This window comes from Camelus ferus, chromosome 16 (genome assembly GCF_009834535.1).
Source record: "Camelus ferus isolate YT-003-E chromosome 16, BCGSAC_Cfer_1.0, whole genome shotgun sequence".
In the NCBI taxonomy this organism is placed as follows: Eukaryota; Metazoa; Chordata; class Mammalia; order Artiodactyla; family Camelidae; genus Camelus; species Camelus ferus.
The window spans coordinates 34,058,816-34,079,610 of NC_045711.1; the positions used below are offsets into that span (position 1 = coordinate 34,058,816).

Below are 20,795 nucleotides of genomic sequence, written 5' to 3' on the forward strand. Positions count from 1 at the left end.
TAGGTTGTTGGGAGAAGAATAAGGTAATGAAAAGATACTTTTATAACTTGTGTAAGTTATAAAATTCCATACAAATAAGCATTTATGATTGTCATGGCAGAGGGTGGGGGTACTACTTATCAACTAACTTATAATACCCATCTGGTCTAGATGATAAAGATGTCTCCCATCTCAGCAGCCTCTTCCACCTAAGCTAATCATAGCAAGCCTGCTCTTCTCCAGAGGAAAAACTGCCTCTTCAAACTCAATACCCAAATCACTACCCTCACCCCAGCCCCACTTCTGATATTAGCCAAAGGGCCCAGAGGTCTGATTCTTTCCCATAACACCTCCACCCAGAAGCTGCCTGATTGGCTGTATCTTACTGTGGCTCTCACTGAAAATGTGTTTCCTGTCTTTAAGAGCGATCACTATCTCCAAAGAGATAGCCATCTCCCTGGCACCACCCAATGCCTAGCTGGCCCAGATTACCACATCAAATGTGCTGAGAGCATAGCAAAGATCATTTCCTTTTAAGTCAAGATGAAATACAAACCAGAATAATTGCAGGCAAGAGTTTTGCTCCCCACTGTATTTCTATCTGTCTTACTCCAGGAGGGGTTTCCAGAGAGCTAAAGGGGGCTTCAGGCTAATGATTCTGGCTCTCCACAAGGGTGAAGGTTTCCCTCTAAACCAGCAAAGCTGTATGCCTGGGCATTGCTTAACAGTCTTAGTTAAGCAAACTCAGTAAATGTTCACTAGCCAACTAAGCTAAGATTATCATGGGCAACTACTTCCCTACCCTGTGCCTCAGTTTCTTCATCTGTAAAATAAGGTGCATTGTCCTCCTTTCCTTGGGGTGGTAAAGTTAGTGTTGCCTGATTTATACATAATTATAAGTTATTTGTAGGATCTTGCTGAGCCTGTGAACTCTGGGGAGCAGAAGGGGGAGGAATTGCTAAACAAATTAGTGGAGATACAGGAAGACTCTCAGGGAAGCCAGCTTTTATTAAGTGCCTACTGTACATCTGGCCTGCACAACATGCCTTGAGGTAGGAATTACTCTTCCATTTTACAGATAAGAGTTGGATAGTTTCTGGGATTAAATCAGAAAAACTTAGAACCTGGGTGTGTGCAACTCTATGACACACCGAACTTACTAAGCTCCTTCACAGACTCAATGTCATCACGACAGTAGCGGCTGCAGGTATTCTCCTCGTATAGGGCTCCCCGGTTAAACTTCTTACACTCCACGCACTCCCTACAGAAGAAAAGACACAGGGATGAAGGCAAGGAAGGAACAAATCTAAGTGTGTTGCAGTCTGGCTCTGCCTGCCATACACCCAGAAAGCCGCTGAAAACATACAAACAAAAACATCTGTGAGATGATCCTTGGGGGCTCAGATAGTCACGTCTGGCATTCAGGGGTGGGATGGCCTTACTTACTCATAGGTAGGGCCCCAGGTACCTTCATTAAACTTCTTCATGTCCCATCTAAGACTCTGCCAGGAGGGTGAACCCTATGCCACTTCTGGGAGCATTCAAGTCAGAACCAGTCATGTAATTTGGAGACCCAGTGCAAAATGAAAATGTCAGGTCCCTCATTCAAAAATTAGTAGGAATTTCAAGAGGATGACAGCAGAGCATTAAACCAAGTGTGGGGCCCTTCCGAGCACAGGATCCTGTACAAACGTGCAGGCTGCATGCCCGGAACGCCGTAAGAGAAACGACAGGGCCACAGACTTGGGCTGACAGGGGCTTCCTCTGACTCTCAGATGAGTGAAGTTTGTAGTGGTGAACTTCTCCTGTTTTACATAGTCCTTCATAACGACAGCCCCACATCTCCCAGAGTCTGACCATCAGCACTGGAACATTCCCAAGGAGTTACCTGGTTGAGCCTTCCTCTCAACTCAGAGATTCAGGATCCAGCCTAAGAGATGAGTTTCTCCAACTGCAGTCCATCTGGTACTGCTCTGTGCCCTTCACGCTTGGCTCTCCCTCCAACTTTCCCCCAAGTTTGCAGTGGAAAGAGGAAAGCTAGTCATTTGCTGGAACAGACTTCTCTCTCTAAAGCTTTGGTAAGAGACAGAACCTGCATAGTCTGGTGGACCCTCTCCCTTGACCCAGACACCCAACTCTCTCCAACTCACTTCCCTGCCCACTCACTTCTTAAAGGTGCAGGCATCAGGGCAGGTGGGACACTTCTCACAGGTGTCCCCGTAGGAGCCAGGCTGGATGCAGACGCAGCTGCCACATTCGCACTTGCCCCGCCCGCTGCACAGCAGCCCGTTGCTGGACATGCAGGTGTCGGTGCGCGTGGTACAGTTGCAGTAGTAGCCGGTCCAGTCAGAGTCACACAGGCAGTCCCCACAGTTGCACTGGCCGTGGCCTGAAAATACACAGCCCAAAGGGGGAGACCAGCAGGTGAAGCCCCCACCCCAGGATGGTAGCTCGACCTGCTTTCTGGCTTTACCTCTCCTCACCCTCCTCACATTTCTAACTTTAGCCCCGACACTGAGCTGTGCACCGTCTTCTACACTGTCCTCATATCCTCATGCTTGTCAGCATTGCTGTTCCCTCTGCCTAAATGCCCTTTCCTCCTGTAACCACTACCAAACTCCTATTCACCCTTTAAAGCTCAACTCAAATGATCCTTCCCCTCTGTCACTTTTTCTGACCTCCCCAGGCTGTTCTCCACATTGACTGCCCATGTGTTCTCCTAGCACTTATATATACCTCTATTCCAACCCTATGTTCAACCCATTTGCTTGCTTAACTGTTTCTCTTTCTAGACTGTGATCTCCCTGATGGGGGAGCACATACCATATTAATTTTTCCATCAATAGTGATTAGCATAACATCTGACACAGAGCAGGTATGCAATTAATGTTTGTTTATTTTTCCATTCATTCAGCAAATATTTACTGAGCTCATACCACATGCTGGGCACTGGAGACTCAGCAATGAACAAGACAGGCAACATTCCTACCATGGAGGGATAGTCAAATAGTTTACTCCCAGTTCCGGGAAAATACACACAATATTCACCAACACGTGCCCTGCTTGCACTGTCATAGTATTGCAAAGAGCCGTCAGCCCTAGGAGCAAAGATCTATGCACTTTCCTACATAGTATAGGAATGGGAGAGAGAGACTCGGGTAAGGGGTTAGACTGCTTAAATGCAGACATTAACCCTCAACACTATATTCTCCTAATATTCATTTAACAAGGCTTTAAAACTTGGCTCCTAAACTCTGCAGAAAGGTGACTCATTCTTCAGGACTCTGAATCAGGAAGAAGTGGATGAATAATAAAAATCTGACTGTTAATCAGAGGAAAGGCAGGAGCAAGGGGGAAGTAACCTGAATTGATCTGAAAACCATGCCACTTGGTGCCAAGGTGGTGGAGGAAAGGGTGTTCCATGGCCAGGCTCATAGCAACTAGCTGGCACCCACTGCTCCCCAGTGACCCCAGTGGGTCTGACTCATGTCTCTTGGCCACTGTGGGTCCCTCCAGATGGGCATCACCCACAACAGAACGGCTGATAACCAGCACCATTCTCTAGGACCCACACTGGCATTCAAAACTCGGACACACCTTCACTGTATTGGCAAGAAACGGCTGTTTCCCAAGAAGGATGGGAGACATAGCCTTATCTGTCCCAGCTGCCAAGTGTCTCTGGAGAGTTAGAGATACAGGGCTGGCAGAGGGTGGAGAAAGAAGAAAAACTGCATTTTGAGGTTGGGTTCCCTAGAAGTATAGCTTGTGGTGAGGATTCTCGTTCAAGTGACTTACTGAGGAAGTGGAAGGGAAGGAGGGAAGCAGGACAGGGCAGGAGGCAAAAGCTGGCAGGAACGTGGTCTCAGCCTGAGACTCCCTCCAGCCTGATCCCACGGTGAGCCCGAGGGGCATGAATGACACCACAGGAATCTTGAGGTAAAGGACTTGTGAAGGCACTGTCCATCAGTCATTGGCCAAGCTCCGAGGGTGAGACAGCTCCTGTCAGCTGAAAATAATTCTCCAGACATGGGGCATCTGTGAGCTGGGGGCAGCAGCCCTAACAGCAGATGCAGGACGGGTGGCCCAGCTGGCAGAGCAGGACCACCACAGTGTCCACTACACCCAGCTTTTGGCCAGGGCTCCCAGACAGGGAAAAGCTGACACTACAGAGGCCTGGCAGCACTCGGAGGCCTCAGTCTCCTCAGAAACCCTTCCTTGTCCCATAGTGTTTCCTTTGTGAGGCTAAACAAAGTGATCTTTGAGAAGACGATCCGCAAGCTAGCCAGGGGGCGAGGCTGGGAGTGGAAGTGGCCAGCCGGAGCCAGGAGGCTGACTCCAAAGCCCTGACAGGGTGAGCCCTTAAAAGGAAGCCAGTGTGATAATGTCACAGGATTGGCACCCCTCCAGCAAAAGGGTGGCTGAGCCGGGATTCACAGGAAAGTCAGAGGTGGAGGGTGAGAAATGAAGAAAAAGTGTAAGAAAGAAAAGGGAGGTCGGGAAGAAGGAAGCAGCAGGGGAGGGGTGGGGAGGGGAGGGGAAGGAGTTTCAGGTCAGAGGGAAGGCAGTGACTCTCCCCATGTAGCTTGACCTTCTGGGCTGATGTATCGCTCTGCTGCTCCCCTTAAGGGGCCAGCCCTTCCTTTGACGTCCCACCTCTTCCATGAAGCCACCCAGCCGTCCCCTGTCCACAGTGGGTCTCCCTCTGGTGGACTCCTGTAACATTCCCTGAGGACACCACCTTTCTGGGATCTAGCACGTTCTGCCTCGCACTGTGAATTCTCCTTAGGGAAGTTCATGGAGGGCATAACTGTCTTATTCCTGCCTCTCTATCCCAGCACAATGCTACAGCACACAGCACAGGACCAGGCACAGATGGGTGCCTGATCAATTTATGTTCGTGGATGTGGTGAGTGGAAGAGTCCCTTGAGGACAAGGATGGACTCCCTGATGTCTGAGGGGTGCTGCTACTGTGAAATCACGAAAACCATGCCGCCAGTGGGGAGGAGAGGACAGGAAAGGCCAGGTGCTGAAGCGATGGCCAAGTCATAGCACTCCTGCCTCATGAGCCCCTGTTTGAGGTAAAGAACAGACCAGGCCAGCAGCTCTGGGGATGGACCATGTCGAGCTGGGCTATAAGCTCTGGCCAGGTCAGGAATCACACATGACTCCTGTTCACCCATATGGACCAAGTGCCTGTGTCCCTGAGTATCTGTCACTGGAGAATGTGATGACAGCACCACAAGGTCCACACCTGAAGCCAGTGGGTGCCCCGCACCCTGAGAGGCTGCAGCACTGCCTGGGGTTCTCCTGTGTCATATGCTGGAGCACGCTGAGGACGAGCTGTTCTTTCACTGGTGGGAGGCAGGAACCAGGGCTGCTGACCCAGGCAGCTTTGTTTTGTGGCTTCAGTGGGGCCAGAGGCCAAAGGAAACACACTCTGGGCCAGGATCCCTCCCACACCACCTCACACCAGAGCAGGAACAATCAGGCTATGGAGGAGCAGTGGGCCTCCCTCCCTTCCTGGTGTCCCCTCTACCCCTGCCATCGGCCACATGCATGCCTCTCCTAGGGTAACCCTCTTCTCAATCCCAACCTGCTCCTCCTGGGTCTCTTGCATCAAACTTAATTATTCCCTTTAGTGCTTTGAATGTGATGCAAATACTATTTCATATTAAAATGAACTGAAATTCCTGCCTCACTCACTAATTCAAACTGCTGTGTGTGTGTGTGTGTGTGTGTGTGTGTGTGTGTGTGTGTGTGTGTGTGTGTGTGTGTGTGTGTGTGTGTGTGTGTGTGTGTGTCTGTTCATATCTGATCTCTCACCCGTAATCTCTCTGATACTGTTTTTCTCCCATCTCTCTCTCAAATTGTGTTGGCATGAGCAAAGGAAACAATGCTGCAGGTAATAAATAGGAGCCATTTTTATATGACTTGGACATGCCTTAGAATGACACAGATTTACCTTTCTAATCAAGCTTTTATAAAGGCTGATGTTAGAGTGAACCTCTGGGTGGATCAGCGCAGCTGGTTTAGAACCCCAATGCAAGTGAAGCCAATCTGGGTCATGGATTTGATCACCCCAGAAGCCAATTATAATCTCCGTTTGATTGGCCACAGTACACCCATAAACCAGTCCCAACCAGTCTACAAAGATCTTCAATCTATCTCTCACAACAGGGATCAAGCCACAGTGATTATAGCCCAGCAAAAATGCATCCCCAGTGCCCAGGGACAACTCAGACTGCCTAATTGCCTCTGGGAGGGTTGCCAGTGTGATGCAGACAAAGACGACATTAACCTCAGTTGGACTTCTAGCTGAGGAAGTACCCCAGGAGTAGTCTTTGGGGCAAGGAGAAACTGGCTTGAGATGATCAGTGGGCCTCAGGAATTTACTGAATTTTGAAATGAGGACAACAGCTCAGTTATCACTACCCTGCGTGTAGAAGGACTCAAAATCATAATCCCCAGTCTGAAGGCTGGGACTCTCTGTGGCAGTGCTATCCAATAATTATCTGTGCTGTCCAACAGGGCAGCCACTAGTGGAGAGACAAAGGAACTAATTTTTTTATTGCTTATTTAATTTGATTTAAATTTAAATTTACTTTCATTTTAATTAAACTTGATTAATTTAAATAGCCACCATATTAGACAGCAGAGAGCTAGAGTACAAAGAGTAACAGTATACCAACAGTGATAACAAAATAGCACCAACATTTAATAAGAGCTCACTGTTTTCCAGGGAGCGACTTCTTTCCCTCCAGGGCTGGAGTGTATTGGCTCATCAAATGTGCTCCAATATCTTGCATATCTACTACTATTTTCCACATTTTTTGTGATAGAAAATTAATCCATGTAAAGTAATTATTACTAACTTCACTACATATTCTGACATTATGTGTTTTCCAAATCTATGTATACTAAAAATGTAATCACCATCAAAAAGTGATTTTTTTTTTTAAACCTTAAAAAGGGGTTGGTCCATATCCTTGAAAAGATTAGGAGCCAGTGACTTAAAACACGAGCAGATAAAGGAAAAGAAAAAAACCATCTTCACTTTCCAGTTTCCCCACTCCTTCCCAGGCTCTTCTAGGAGAGAAACTCCTCCCCCCAGAAGCAGAAGCTTTTTTTCCCCTTGTGCCCTTGAGCAAGGACATAGGGAGGAGAGAGGAATCAAAGAAAACCTCATTTCTGTCTTCTGCCATTGGAGTGCCATCTACTCAGTTTTGCCCCTGGGCCCTCCTGTGCCCTCCTCAAGCAAGCCCTGACCTGCATGCGTTTCCAGAGGCAGCAGCAGATGTGTGAGGATGTGTGGGTACCAGGAGGGGAGGGGTGTGCAGCTTTACTCACCTGAGCACATCTCCCCCTTGTAGCGGACACAGGAGAAGTCATCACACTCACAGTACTTGCCCGTGATCTTGCCAAAGTCACTGCTGTGGCAGACACACTGGCCACAGAGACATTCGCCCCGCTGGCTGCAGATGGGCTGGCCCTCCCGGGGGCTGCACTCGTCCTGCTGGGAGGGGCGGTAGTCCTCTTCCGAGCACTCGCACTGGGACCCCAGCCAGCCAGGCCCGCAGCGGCACACCCCACACTCAAAGGTCCCGTTGCCGTGGTTGCAGCGGTGGCTGTAAGGCTCAGCCTGGGCTTGGCAGTCACAGTCGCAATCGAAGGTGACCGTGACAGTGAGGCTGTCTTTGAAACCCACAGGCTTGATGGTGAAGGACTTCTCCTTCTCCTGGGGACAGCCACGTACCTTGGCCTCAATGCTGAAGCTCACCTGTAAGATAAGTAAGATCGAATTCAGACACCGGTGGACCCTATTAACACTCCAGCCCTGGAGGGAAAGAAGTTGCTCCCTACCCTGCCCAAGGATACCCAAACTGGGTGTCCTATCTTCCAGCAACCTGGAGTTCCTCAGCCTTCCCACTACCAAGAGCCAGGGGATAGTTGGGCAGTTGTGCCTAAAACTGACACATGTATCTGGCTAGGTGTAGACATGGTCTACAGTCATGAGACAGTTTTTTCCTTTAATGCCAAATGTGAAATAAACCAGCTCAAACAGAACAGAACCAGTGATCTTGCATACACCCTGCCCTGGCCAACTAAGCTAACAGGACTGATTACATAATATTGTTGGGATACACAAAGCACTATTTTGCATCATACAATGCGACTCAGTGGCCAACCACAGGTTCGGGATCAACCACTCAATTTCCACATGACATTTCATCACCTGTGCAATCAAACACATTTCAGGCCAATATTTCTTACATAGGGTGTGTACACATGTGCCTAGAATATAGACAGAGGGATGGATAGATAGTGATAGATATATAGACACAGATGATATAAATACAGATGATACAGGTATAGATATCCCCCTCCTTTCTCCCACCCTCTTCATCATCCTCTCTCCCCTAAAGCAGAAGCAGAGAACCAGCCACTAAGGAAGGAAAGCCATAGAGGGAGTGAAGGGGCAAAATGGACATTTGCAGTCAGTCTGAAATTCCACGAGGGGGGGTTATTTTTGCCTATTTTGTTTGCTGTCAGATCTTCAGCAGGTAGAACAATGCTTAACCCAAAGTTGGTGCTCAAAAAGTATTTATAGATGACACTGCCATTTTACACTGTGGAGCAAAGAAAGGCATTACCTTAGGGGAGCCTGGAGACCAGCTGGGGGCTGAAGGTAAGAAATATTTTCATTTGCAATCAATTGTGCAAAAACAGGGGTAACCTAAATGCAAGTTTTAAAAATCTCTGACGGACAAATTACTGGACAGACAGAGAAGTTTTAGGCAACATAAGCCTCAGAGGAAAAGGCTGGCAGCTCCATTACATCTAACTTGTGAGGACATTTAGGAAGAAGATACAGGGGAGGAAGGGGAGGGGTGCCCAAAGACACTTCGGAGCACAGGCCACGGTCAAAGCTGCAGCTTCAGCCCCTGCCCAGCCCACCTCACCGTGTCTCCAATCTTGAGTCCAACACAAGACTTAAGGCCTGGGATGACCTCGTTGTTGAGACACGTGGCATTGAAGGATAATGACAACTGTTCAGGGAGGTCACGCACTTCCAACTCCACTTTAGAACGGATTTTCTGAGCAGAAAAGGGCAAAAGAAGGTAAGAAAACGGGGAGAGAGGAAATGAGTAGGAGCCAATCCCATCTCGAGCAAAATCTACCAGGTGGTCCTGGACTCCCCTGCAGTGCCAGATGCTGAGGTTCACCTGGAAGCTGCCGAGCACCCCAGGAGCCTCCTTCCTGCTGTATTCCTGCCCAGGACCGGCTCTCTGTCTTTCTCCACTTGTGTCTAGGCGAGTCTGGGTAAAAACGAACCCAGGTAGGCCCTCCTGCAGGCCTCATGGACGTGCAAGACGCAAGTGCTAATAATACTGGTTGCCTTGGGTCCTAGCACTTTCTACGTAGTTATTAACCAACCCCACATTCCCATGGCTCAGCTCCCTCTTTTCTCTATGGCTGGAGCGTAGCTCTTCCTCACTCTCTACCCTGCCCCTCTCCAGTTTCAGGGTCCTGCTCCCCCTCACCATCAACTCCATCCTTTCTTTCCCTTCTACCTTCTCTAGACTCTTCCCCCATTCTCCCTAAGGCTCCCTAGTGTTCCTTTCTGAGCCATTTCTCTCTCAGAAGGCTGCACTCCTCCCAGTGCTGGGTATCACCTGGCATCTGGAAGGACAAGAGGAAGGCTGTGAAAGCTGCATGGTGGACTGGCAGCCAGGACTCCCAAATCGGAGCCCTCCTGGGAAATGCCTAAGTGGACTCTTGGCAGGCTTGTTCCCAATATAAGACACTTACCCCATAAGCATCAACAATGAGCTGGAGGACATTGCTGGAATTAGTAGACAGAACCCCCACTGTGGTCCCTGGGATGAGCTCACTGTAGTTCTAGAAAGGAAGACAAAGGTGTCCAGGGACGACTGATGACGGTGCTGGTCTACAAAAGCCCTCCCCAAATCAGATGACGGTCTTGAAATGGAAACTGAGGGAAGGATGGGATATTTTACTTGTCACTTCCAGGAATAAATCTAGCAGTTTTTCAGCCCTGAGCAAAATTATAGAGAACCTCTCATACTCCTCTTCCCACTGAATTACTCCCCTCCACCAATGCAAACATCAAACACCCATCCTGCTAGGTTCAAGGTTGAAGGAGAGAGGCTGCCAAGAGGAATCATTAGCTCCCGGGTCTTTCCCAGTTGGGGACCATGGCCAAAGCTAGTGTGGGCCAGTTCCCTGACACAGGCCCACCCATCACAGGCCCTACTCCCTCTCCAGGAAGCCCCAAAGGCATAGTCACCTGGTAGAGACTGACTACATTTTCAGTCACTGCAAAGATCAAATTGATGTTTTTCTGGGATAGCTTCTCAGTCATCAGCCCGAGAGAGGGATAATCCTGTGAAAAGGGAGACTGTGGAGGTTAGTTAAAAAGTCTATTTGCATACATCTCTGGGTTCTAAGCCTTAGATGATGGCTAACTCAGGCCATGGCCCAGACAGTGGTGGTACTTAAACCTTTTCACCCCATAATCAATGTGCAAACACAACACAAACCTAGTTGTGAACTCCAGAGACAGATGAAGGAGTACAGGCTGGTAGTGCCAAAACTAAGCACTTCTTTCTTCCTATTCAAATTTGAAATGTTCATACCAAGAAGCAGCTTCTTTTCTTTTTTTTTTTTATATATATACTTTTTTTGAGTTATAGTCATTTTACAATGTTGTGTCAAATTCCAGTGTAGAGCACAATTTTTCAGTTATACATGAATGTACATATATTTATTGTCACATTCTCTTTCGCTGTGATCCACCACAAAATCCTGTATATATTTCCCCGTGCTACACCGTACAATCTTGTTTATCTATTCTACATTTTAAAATCCCAGTCCCTTCCCACCCCCCGTCTGGGCCAGGTACTGCCAGGCCCTTTTGTTTTGAAGCTTCCTCCTGTTTTGCAGCTATTGAAAAATGCCTTAGGTTGGTGCTTGCAAGCCTCTACCATGTGGTCTTAACCTTCCTTTCTCTCTCCCTCTTCCACTTACCACTGACCTGGCCCACTGTCTTTCTCCCACCTGGAGTGGCCTTCTTTTTGGTAGTCCTCCTCCTTCCTTAGGGACCCAGCTTAGATCCCACCTTCTCCAGGAGGCCTTCCTTGACCATCCCAGTTCATAATGAGCTTTTCTCCTTTGAATACCTAAAGCCCTTATTGACTGTTCTGTCCAGTTAGCATTAATCATGCATCTTGTGCTACTGGTACCACATCTCTTCAGCTAAACTGAAAGCTCCCTAAGGGTAGAACCTTTCATAGTTTCTTTCTCTCCCTCGGCCCCTGTAAGGCCCTGCATAGACTAGGTGACAATGGTTACTGACTCACCCATTGCCTGGTAGTGCTCCACTTAGATATAGCTAACACCAAGGAACTCAAGCCACAATGGGGATGCTGGTAAACTGTGAACATGTCCCTGGGACCCTAGACCTTGCAGGGAGCTCATGAGATCACCCAGCTCAGGCCCCTGCCTTTACACAGGTGTATCTTTAAGCCACCTAGATGAGGTAGTTGCCATATGTCTTCAAGGGATGAAGAGTTCACACCTCCCCCTAGACACTCAGCATTCTGCAGGTCTGTACATTTTCCTTATGGCTTACTGCAGTTTCTCCTGTTTCAATACATACTCCTTTCCTCTTTTTGAATCTTCTGTGGGCATAGAAGTCTTCTTATGCAGAGTAGTGGTTACCAGAGGGGAAAGGACGGGGGGAGGGTGAAATGGGGAAAGGGGATCAACTGTATGGTGACAGGCGGAAACTAAATTTTTGGTGGTGAGCACACTGTAGTGTATACAGAAGTAGAAATACAACATTGTACACATTAAACTTACATAATTATAAACCAGTGTTAATAAAAAAAATTTTAAAAAGTCTTCTCATGTCTCAGCTAAGCCATCCCTTAGCCTTCTTCCATTCCAGCTAAATGATTCTCAGCCCTTTAACCTTTCCTCACAGGACTGGCTCTCCATGATTTGATGATCTTTGTCTCTTTTTCCTCTGTCTTCTTCCAATAACTACAAGTAAGCATGATATTCCAAAAAGGGGCTAATCTGTGCATAGCAGACAGGATGAACTGCTTTCCAGCCAGACCTACAAAAGTCCTTTGGGTCCAATCTGTAAGCCATGCTGCTTGCTGCTGGTGGTGCTGGAGGCAGTGGAGGAAGTGGTAGTACTGACCACAGCCAGGACCATCTCTAATGGTTGTGCTGGTTGTACCCTGGATGCGGGTGTCCAGTGGGTGAGAGAGGTGAAGGCAGGCTGGAGAGAGCCCTGCACCTTGCCCAGAGGAAGGGCTGCCATTTTCATATTCACACAAAGACTCTGCCTGTGTTAGGGCAATCCTGGCTACAGTGAAAAGGGAGCGCAGGTGGTACCAAGCATCTCACCATGGTAGTGGAGGCAGAGTAATGGTTGTCACTGCCAACGTGACACTGCCCATCGTTGGGCTGGACAATGCCTGCCAGCCTTCCATCCAGCGCTATGTGGGTCTTGGCATCAGTGGTAAACACCAGCAAGTGGGATGCCTCATTCCTCCAGCCAATCTTCTCCTGTTTGAAAAAAAAAAAAAAGGCAAAATAGAGACAGCAACTTTACCCATGTCACTGGCAGAAAACAAAGACCCAAGGAGCTCCCTACCTGAAGGGCTAACAAGTTGTCTTGGAGAAGGGCCTCAGTCCCAGTCCTTGAAACACAAGCTGGAGCTTTCTAACTCGGGGTTTCTGTTCTCTTAGGAAAACAGCCTCAGAGCTTATTAGTTCAAGCAGCTGAAAGATGTCTATTTCAACTCCAAATATAACTTTTTCAATGATAATCATGTGGCCCATCTAGAAACCCACCTGTATCCACAAAGCTGGGCTGGTCTAGAAGAAATCCCATCTGAACATCTGGCCACTTTGCCGAGGTTAAGTTAACCCAGCCTTGACTCTGATACACTTCCAGAGAAGGTGGGGAGATGCTCTCCTCAGAAAACACATGGAACCACTGAGGTTCAAAAAAACACCAGCTATGGCCAAGGAGTGGATACAACATTGCTCATACTGCACGAAGCTCTGCTTAGTTCCTATCTCTTATTTCACACAAAAATCCCCACAGTTGTACCACTTCCTTCTCCACTTTGAGCTGTGCCAGTATGGTTGGGATAGATCAAAATGGGGAAGGACGTGGCACTCCATACCCTCCAAACTCACATCACAGACTGTGGCCTGCATGATGGCATCAAAGCCACCCTCCGGGGCATCTCGGTTCCGTGACACACTCTGCTTCTTCACCTCCTCATTGAAGCGGGTCCACTGGTCCGTTAGCGTCAGCACGTGTTTGTAGCCAAACATGGGCAAACAGGTGGTCTTCATACTGGGGAAGGAAAGAGGTCATCTTAGCAGACACCTCACAGAAGAGGCTGCCAGGGGAGCAGGAGGGGAAAAGAGGGAGACAAATATGGCTGGCGGTATGCCAGGCCAGTTCTGCACTACAGTTACCCAGGTAGTTTAGACTCCAAACCCGCAAATCACCTAAGGCATCACATGACCTCACCTCCAGCTTGCCAGAGGATAAGAGTGAACTGTGGAAACAGACTGCCGGGGTTCAAATGCCAGCTCCTTCACTTACTTACTAGTCCTGGGGCCCTAGGCAAGCTTCCGTATGCCTAACTTATGAAAAAATGGGGACGTGATAGCACGTATCTCATAAGAGTTGTTGTGAGGCTTGAATGAGTTCCTGCGTGGAAGGCTCTTAGGCCAGAGTAAGGCTCTGGTTGCTGCTGCTACCACCTTATACTTAAACACTCCTCTGAAGTAACGTTAACACAATAACAAAGCAAAAGTTCATCAGTAACTTACTATCTCTGAATTCTCAATAAACCGATAGATCTGTGCCAAACAAGAGCATTTCCATCCACAGCCCAATGGCTTATTTGTTTGACTGATGACCGACACCTTTACTGTGGAACCTTACACTCAGGCAGAAGTTAAAAGGGCACATCATGTAACTTTCACACCTAAAAGGTAAATTCATACCTGGTCATGCTCAGGAATCATCATTTTAAATTATAATCCATGGATTTGCCGAGTCTCCACCAATTAAATAAATAAGCCATTCAGTTTGTAAGCCAAAGTCTCAACAGAGGGACACTTAGCAACTTAGACTATATTAGAGGGTCAATAAATACTACTCCTTTAGGGTTTAATTCTTTGCATTTTAATTCTTTGCATTTTAACTCCGCAGGACTCATACTCTTGATAATGAGGAGGAAAATAATGACAATAACAATGGAATCAATCCTTCTAAAATCATAATTCCTCTAGTTCACTCATCCATAAATTTTCTCTACTTTTGATCTCATTTCCCTCCCATTCTCTCTTGTCTACTACTTATTTGTGACCAAGACCAAGAAGCTGATGAAATCTTCTTTCTAGCTCTCCAAACAGCCTTGGACTCTATTAATAGAACACTCCAGATCAATGGGTTGGCCCACTTGCCAGACATGAAGATCAAGGTAGACAGTAGAGGAGAGATACGATTTGGCCAGAAGGCAGCCAATGAAGCTACTCTAGAGCTAGAAATAGGAAGCAACACTTGGACCTGCCTGGGGCAAAGGGGAGGGGTGCGTCCCTGGCTTCTAGAGGAGAGACTTACTCGTAGCAGGGGTTTTTGAGGGCCTCTGGTGGGGAGATGAACATGTATGGTGACACAGGCTTGTCCACAAAGGCCCCGAAGCCAATCCGCAGGTTACTGGTGAGCTTACGCATCTGGGAGGCCAGTTTGGTACCCAGGTTCTGGATGCTCCACAGATCATCCTTCATGGAATAAGACAGGTCCATCAAGTAGTAGATGTCCACAGGGTAATCCTCCACCTGCCGAACTTGGATGGAGAAGTTCTTCAAATCATCTGCAACACAGAAGGACATTAATTTTTCTCCTCTGCTCCTTCTAAGATTTAAGTAAATTTGGACACAGTTGGGATGAAGTAACTTCTTGATCAAACCAAACCTGAAAGCCCTGGTCCCTACTTCTCTCCTCTTGCAATTCTATTCCTTTTCCAATCTCTTGACCCTCCTATTTTTAACTTCTTTCCTCCCTTTCTAAAAATCCACCTTCTTTAAACCCCTATTGGTCTAATCTTATGGGTCTCAAGGCTCTTCCAGCCCAAGCCACAGATGTTTTGGCAGTTACTACACTTCACATTCTATAAAAGGCAGGAACTATGTCCCACCCTTCTCTGAATCCCACAGTACCCGACACACGCCTTGCATGTAAACGGTACTTTCTCAAATACTTGATTTAATTGGAAAGTCAAAACAAATGCTTCAAAAAGCCTCTTAGCCTAATCCTTCCTCCTAAGGTCTCCTGCCCCTATTTGCTCTGCCCTCATACTTCTGCCCCAATCTCACATGGAAAAGGGGCTTACAAATTGCTCTCTCATCTTATATCTCATTTGAGAGATAACACTAAGAAGCTCAACCTCAACACAAAGCTATATGCTGGGTAATAAAATAGGCATTGGGGGGAAGGCAAAACAAAGATATTTTTTGAGTACCTACTATGTTAGAAGGGTCAAATAGCTAATCAATGGAAGAGTCAAGATTCAAATTCAGATCTTCTGACTTCAAGTCCGCAAACCTTCCATTTTCTTCCATTCTCCTGCCCACACTTTCCCTTACATCCTTCTCTTCCCACTCCACTTCCATTGTGAGCTACTTCCAAGAGCTCCCTACCTGGCCGTAGCCGGAGTGCAATCCTCTGGGGGCTGACTTGAGTAATCTGGGAGCTGTCTCCAGAGCCCTTGTCACTGAGGGGCCTGGCCTCCAGGATTGTGGCCTCACTGACAGGGAACTCGATGGACTCCAGGGCACAGTTATCCTTCAGCAGATTCTCCTTCAGGTTACAGCGGGGTGAGCCCGGAAGCAGAGCCTGCAAGACAGGAACCCAAGGGGGGGACCCTGTGATCAGAGCTATCATAGCTTTCCGCTTCCTGCAGGCTCTTCCTCCTTCCAACAGCCAGAGCTTACGCAGCACTCTGGGACTAAACCGATGTAAATGAACTCCTGAGGACCTTCCCAAGATAGTCCCCATGCCTGTTGTACAGAATGGGGAAACTGAAGCATCAGAAAGTTGGGTGATGGGTAGGAAGGAAGAGGGCCAGTACAGTATGGCGCCTGCAGGACTAGTGTTTTTCAAACTGTGAAATGCAAGCCACTTGTGGGTTCCAAAAATCGATGTAGTAGGTCTCAACCATCAATTTAATAAATAAAATGCAACAGAATAGAATAGAAAGTATCAAAGTATATAAGTAGTAAAAGTAAATACTGTTTTGTGAAACATTTATATATTGGGGCGTGGCATACAATTCGTATAATAAATATTGATATACAATGTATTCATTTCTGCAACAAATTTCTTTCCAAAACAGTGACTTTCCAAACAGTCACTGTACTAAGACACTGGCTAGGGTGTGAGATCCATGAGGGACTATGTGTGTCTCGTTGCCTCTCTAGTCCCAGCACCCAACCTGGAGACTTTCCACAAAGGTAACAACGGGGGATGGATGTGGAGAGGCACAGACCGGCTGAGATGACATCTCAGCATTGCCTCCTAAACAGCTGGTTCCTAGGGCGAGTCACCTAACTCTTCAGGCCTCCTTTCCTCACCTATAACATGAAAATAACAATAGCCCCACGTTCAGAGGGGTGTTCTGCAGGACTCTGTAAGACAGTGAGTGTAAAGCACATAGCATGGTGCCTATCATAGGGTAAGTGCTCAATAAATGTTAGTAATTATTGTGAGGTGTCTATGAACAGTTCTTAGATAAATTAATTACCAATAAACCTCACAAGCTTGGGCAAATTCCATGATGCCAAGCCACTGACCAGAGCCTAGCCCATCACTTCCAGCTTTCTCCTCAACCCTGGACAAAGGGCAGATTGAGCACCTCTCCAAAAACCCTAGCACACATCCCACAGACCTTTGGAGCTCTGTGCATGTTTGCACCAGTGTATTGAATGGGGAACACAGTGCACTGGGAAGAACACTGGAAATCAGAAAACAGGTTCCATCCGAGGTCTGCCACTAACCAGCCGTGTGACCTCAGATAAGTCATTTCACTCCATTGAGCCTCAGTTTCCTCACCTGTTCAGTAAAGGCCTTAGATGACATGGTGTTCTCAGTCCCTTCCTGCTCTGACATTCGGCTAACTTGTGGGTCCAAGTCCATGAGGGCTTCCTGCCAGGTTGGGGGACTGCCTAGAAAGCTGGAAAATCCCTCCTTGGACCTGTTTCACAACATCTAAGCCTTCAACCCCACAACCCCCCGCATTCCTACCAACCTCCTCTCACAATCACTTCCAGAAGTCAGCTGGGTAACCCATACCAGTATCCCAGAACAACTAGCGTTAACATTTATTGAGTACTTGCTTCACGTCAGGTACCATAATAAGCATTTGACATGGATCACTGCAATCCGCCTGATTACAGTTCTGTAATGCTGGAACTATTATTACCTTACAAGTAATGAACCTGAGGCTTGGAGGTTTCACAAATGGGGAGCTCAATCTTATAAGTAAGAAATCTAAGGTTTGGAGAAGTTAAGTAATTTGCCCAAAGTTACAGAGGTAGGAAGTGGCAGAAGTGAGATGCTGACTAGATTGTCTGACTGTAATTATCCTCATAGAACGACCTGCTGTATTACATTCTGCGCAGGGCGAATCAGGGCAGAGAAGCAGGAGTGTGGAAGAGACAGTCCCAGGAGGGGCCACAGCCGAGAATGGCCCAGGTAGGGAACAGGATGCAAGACGGGGAAATGAGAGGTGTGGGGAGGAGAGATAACATACCACCCCCTCAGCTGCTCAGGTGACTGGAAGCCACATTTCCAGGAGAGAAACTGGGCCATAAGGAGCCATCCAAACTCAAAAAATCACGACTCTGTAGCCTAAAACCCCTCCCGATGTTCGAAGTCCCTTCTTCTCCCACCCACCCTTTCTCTGACAGGCAGAAGGGGTTCCCCACGTGGATGGGAACGTGAAAAACATAACAGTGCTGCAGACTGAATGTCTGTTTCCCCCCAGAACTCATACACTAAACCGTAACCACCAAGGTGATAGTATTAGGAAGCAGGGTCTTAGGAGGCGATTAGGTCATGGGATGGAGCCCTCATGAATGGGATTGTGCTTATAAAAGAGGCCCCAGAGAGCTCCCTGGCCCCTTCTGCCATGTGAGGACACACTGAGAAGATGGCCACCTATGACACTGAATTTGCTGGTACCTTGATCTTGAACTTTCTAGCCTCCAGAACCATAAGAAATAAATGCTTGTTGTTAAGCCACCCAGTCTATGGTATTTTTGTTATAGCAGCCTGAATGGACTCAAGACAAATGGTACGAAGACCCTGCTGGCCTAGGCAAAACATGGAAAGAGCTCCTGGAAGCCAGCAGCTCCCTTTCTTCTTTCTCAGCTTCCTGGGGATGAGGCAGAGCAAGAGCATTAGCAACGGGAAACGGTGCACGAGACAACCTTCCTGGTTCAAAAGATTCCAGCAGGACATCACAGCTCCTCCTAGTCTCAGAGAGATGAACATCACCTCCCCTCGCCTGGCTGTGGCCAGGATGGAATGACAGCAGGGAGAGCTCATGAGCACTTAGTGCTTTGGGGCCCTAATTCCTGCTGCTCCCGCCCACCTCTCCCAACCCTTCTCCCCCAGGAAGCAGTCTCTTTCTTGCTCAGAAAACTCCCTACTGTATCTCTGCTTCCAGCTGCCCACAAAGACCCAGGGAGAAAACCTTCCAAAAAAGGCAATGATTGGATAGACTAGTATGCCCTGAGTTGCTGATCCTTTCCAGGACTAAGACAGATGCTGAAGGAGAGAGGGAAGGGGGTTACCAGGAAACAGTGAGCACAGCAAGGCCATCCTGCATCTTCAAGTCGCACCAGCGAAGGAAGAGAATGTTTTGGAGGGGGTTTCCTGACCCCCACTTCCTAACGTGGCAGTGTTTATTACAAGAAGGTTTGAAGCGCTAAGCCTTTCTGACGGTCCTTATGGTTTGTTATGAATTTCCTTAGAAATATAAACACTACGAAACAAAAATTGCCTCCTTCCCTCCCTTTGTGGTTGCTGACATCAGGGGTCAGGAACACAAAAGGCCTGCTTCTCAGCCATACTCCCCCTGAGAGCCTCCTGTCCCAGAAGGACACCAAGGCAGTGACCTCAATACACTTGGGCAACATTCCCTTTCTTAATAACCCAGGCTGAGAAAGTAGAAAGAATGTGTCCAGGTTACTCAGAGAGAAAACTGGAAGGAGCAGGGAGGAGTGTTCAAGTTTCGGTTCCCAGTGAAACCAGATGTTACACAAAAAGGGCAAAAATAACCAGACCCAGGGGAAGGGCCCGAGCACCGAGGTGGGAGGTTCCAGGCCACGTGCTGTGTGAGCTGAACTGCCTCACTCTCCTGGGAGAGTGACACACGCTATTAGTCCCACTCTCCATTAATCCCATTTTGGAAGCTGGGAAAGTACAGCATGAATAACTGTCATTATTCCACCTTGCTCACAGGGTCAGTCAGGGGATAAAATAAAACTGTGAACAGGAAATGCTTTCAAGAAATAAAAATCTCAACATAAGTCAAGTATAACCAAATCCTTCTGATCTGATATAAACAAACAAATTCAAATAGGTGACTCTTTTCTATTGTTACCATTATAACTACTTCTATTACTGCAAACACTTTCCTTGGAGGGCAAGAAAGGATATATGCACTGGCACTTTTTCCCTCAGAGAGCTGGCAAACACCTCCAATCCAAATAAATTAACATTTTTCTCTTTTTGTTGTTGTTGTTTTGGGGTTTTTTGTTTGTTTGTTTCTTTGTTTTTCCTGTTTTGTGGGGGAGAAGATAATTACTTACTTATATATTTTAATGGAGGTACTGGGGATTGAACTCAGGACCTCATGCATGCTAAGCATGCACTCTACCACTATACCTTCCCCCCAGTATTGTTCTCTTGATTGATATCTGGTGAGGACAAGAAATAGCTTGAACATACAGAGAAAGAAACGTGAAGGGGTCAGAAGGAAGGAGAAGAGAAGGAAAGTATTTTAGTTTACGGTTATTGATATTTACACTCCACTGTTTACAGAAGGAGGAGCACTTTGAATATTACACCCTTCTGTTTTACAATAACCAGTTGGAGTAAAACTCTCCAGATGAGCATTCATCCTCCAGACTTTTTTTTTTGAAATTGAGTTATAGTCAGTTTACAATGTTGTGTCAATTTCTGGTATACAGCACTGTTTTTCAGTCATTCATGAATATACATATATTCATTTTCATATTCTTTTTCATCGTGAGCTACTACAAGACTTTGACTTTATTTCCCTGTGCTATACAGTATAAACTTGTTTATCTATCCAGATTTTTTTTAAATAGGAAGAAAGTAAAAATAGCAAAGAAGTAAGAACAAAACTATGTTAGTGACTAAAAAGGAATAGTGGGCTAAGGCTTTACCCCAAGTAGAGATGCAGAGGAGAAAATAAGAAGCAACTCCTATTGGAGTCGTCTTCTTTGCTAGACCCAAACCCATTCTTCTCCTTTTGTCCACAGATGTCAGACTGAGTGTGAGCGAGTCCACCTCCTGATAAGCACTCAGGACTATGGAAGAATTCCTAGTATTTCCCTCCACCTTAGGGTTGCCAAATTTGGTAAATATCTGGGACATACTTACACCAAAGAGTATGTGTTGTTTAATTTCAATTTAACTAGGTTGCCCTGTATTTTATCTGGCA

The 20,795-nt window shown here is 47.1% G+C and overlaps 1 protein-coding gene across 2 annotated transcripts in view; it reads right to left on the reverse strand.

The window, feature by feature from the left end:
- The window catches only part of ITGB3 (integrin subunit beta 3), a 49,613-nt gene that overhangs the window by 11,553 nt on the left and 17,265 nt on the right, over positions 1–20,795 (reverse strand). For both annotated transcript variants that reach the window (XM_032457160.1, XM_032457161.1), the window contains exons 3-12: positions 15,742–15,937; positions 14,663–14,915; positions 13,219–13,381; positions 12,418–12,579; positions 10,289–10,384; positions 9,790–9,879; positions 8,940–9,074; positions 7,327–7,756; positions 2,146–2,368; positions 1,140–1,240 (exon numbers count right to left, since the gene is read on the reverse strand). In XM_032457160.1, coding sequence (XP_032313051.1) covers positions 1,140–1,240; positions 2,146–2,368; positions 7,327–7,756; positions 8,940–9,074; positions 9,790–9,879; positions 10,289–10,384; positions 12,418–12,579; positions 13,219–13,381; positions 14,663–14,915; positions 15,742–15,937 — 1,849 coding nt within the window. The remainder of the gene's footprint in view (positions 1–1,139; positions 1,241–2,145; positions 2,369–7,326; positions 7,757–8,939; positions 9,075–9,789; positions 9,880–10,288; positions 10,385–12,417; positions 12,580–13,218; positions 13,382–14,662; positions 14,916–15,741; positions 15,938–20,795) is intronic.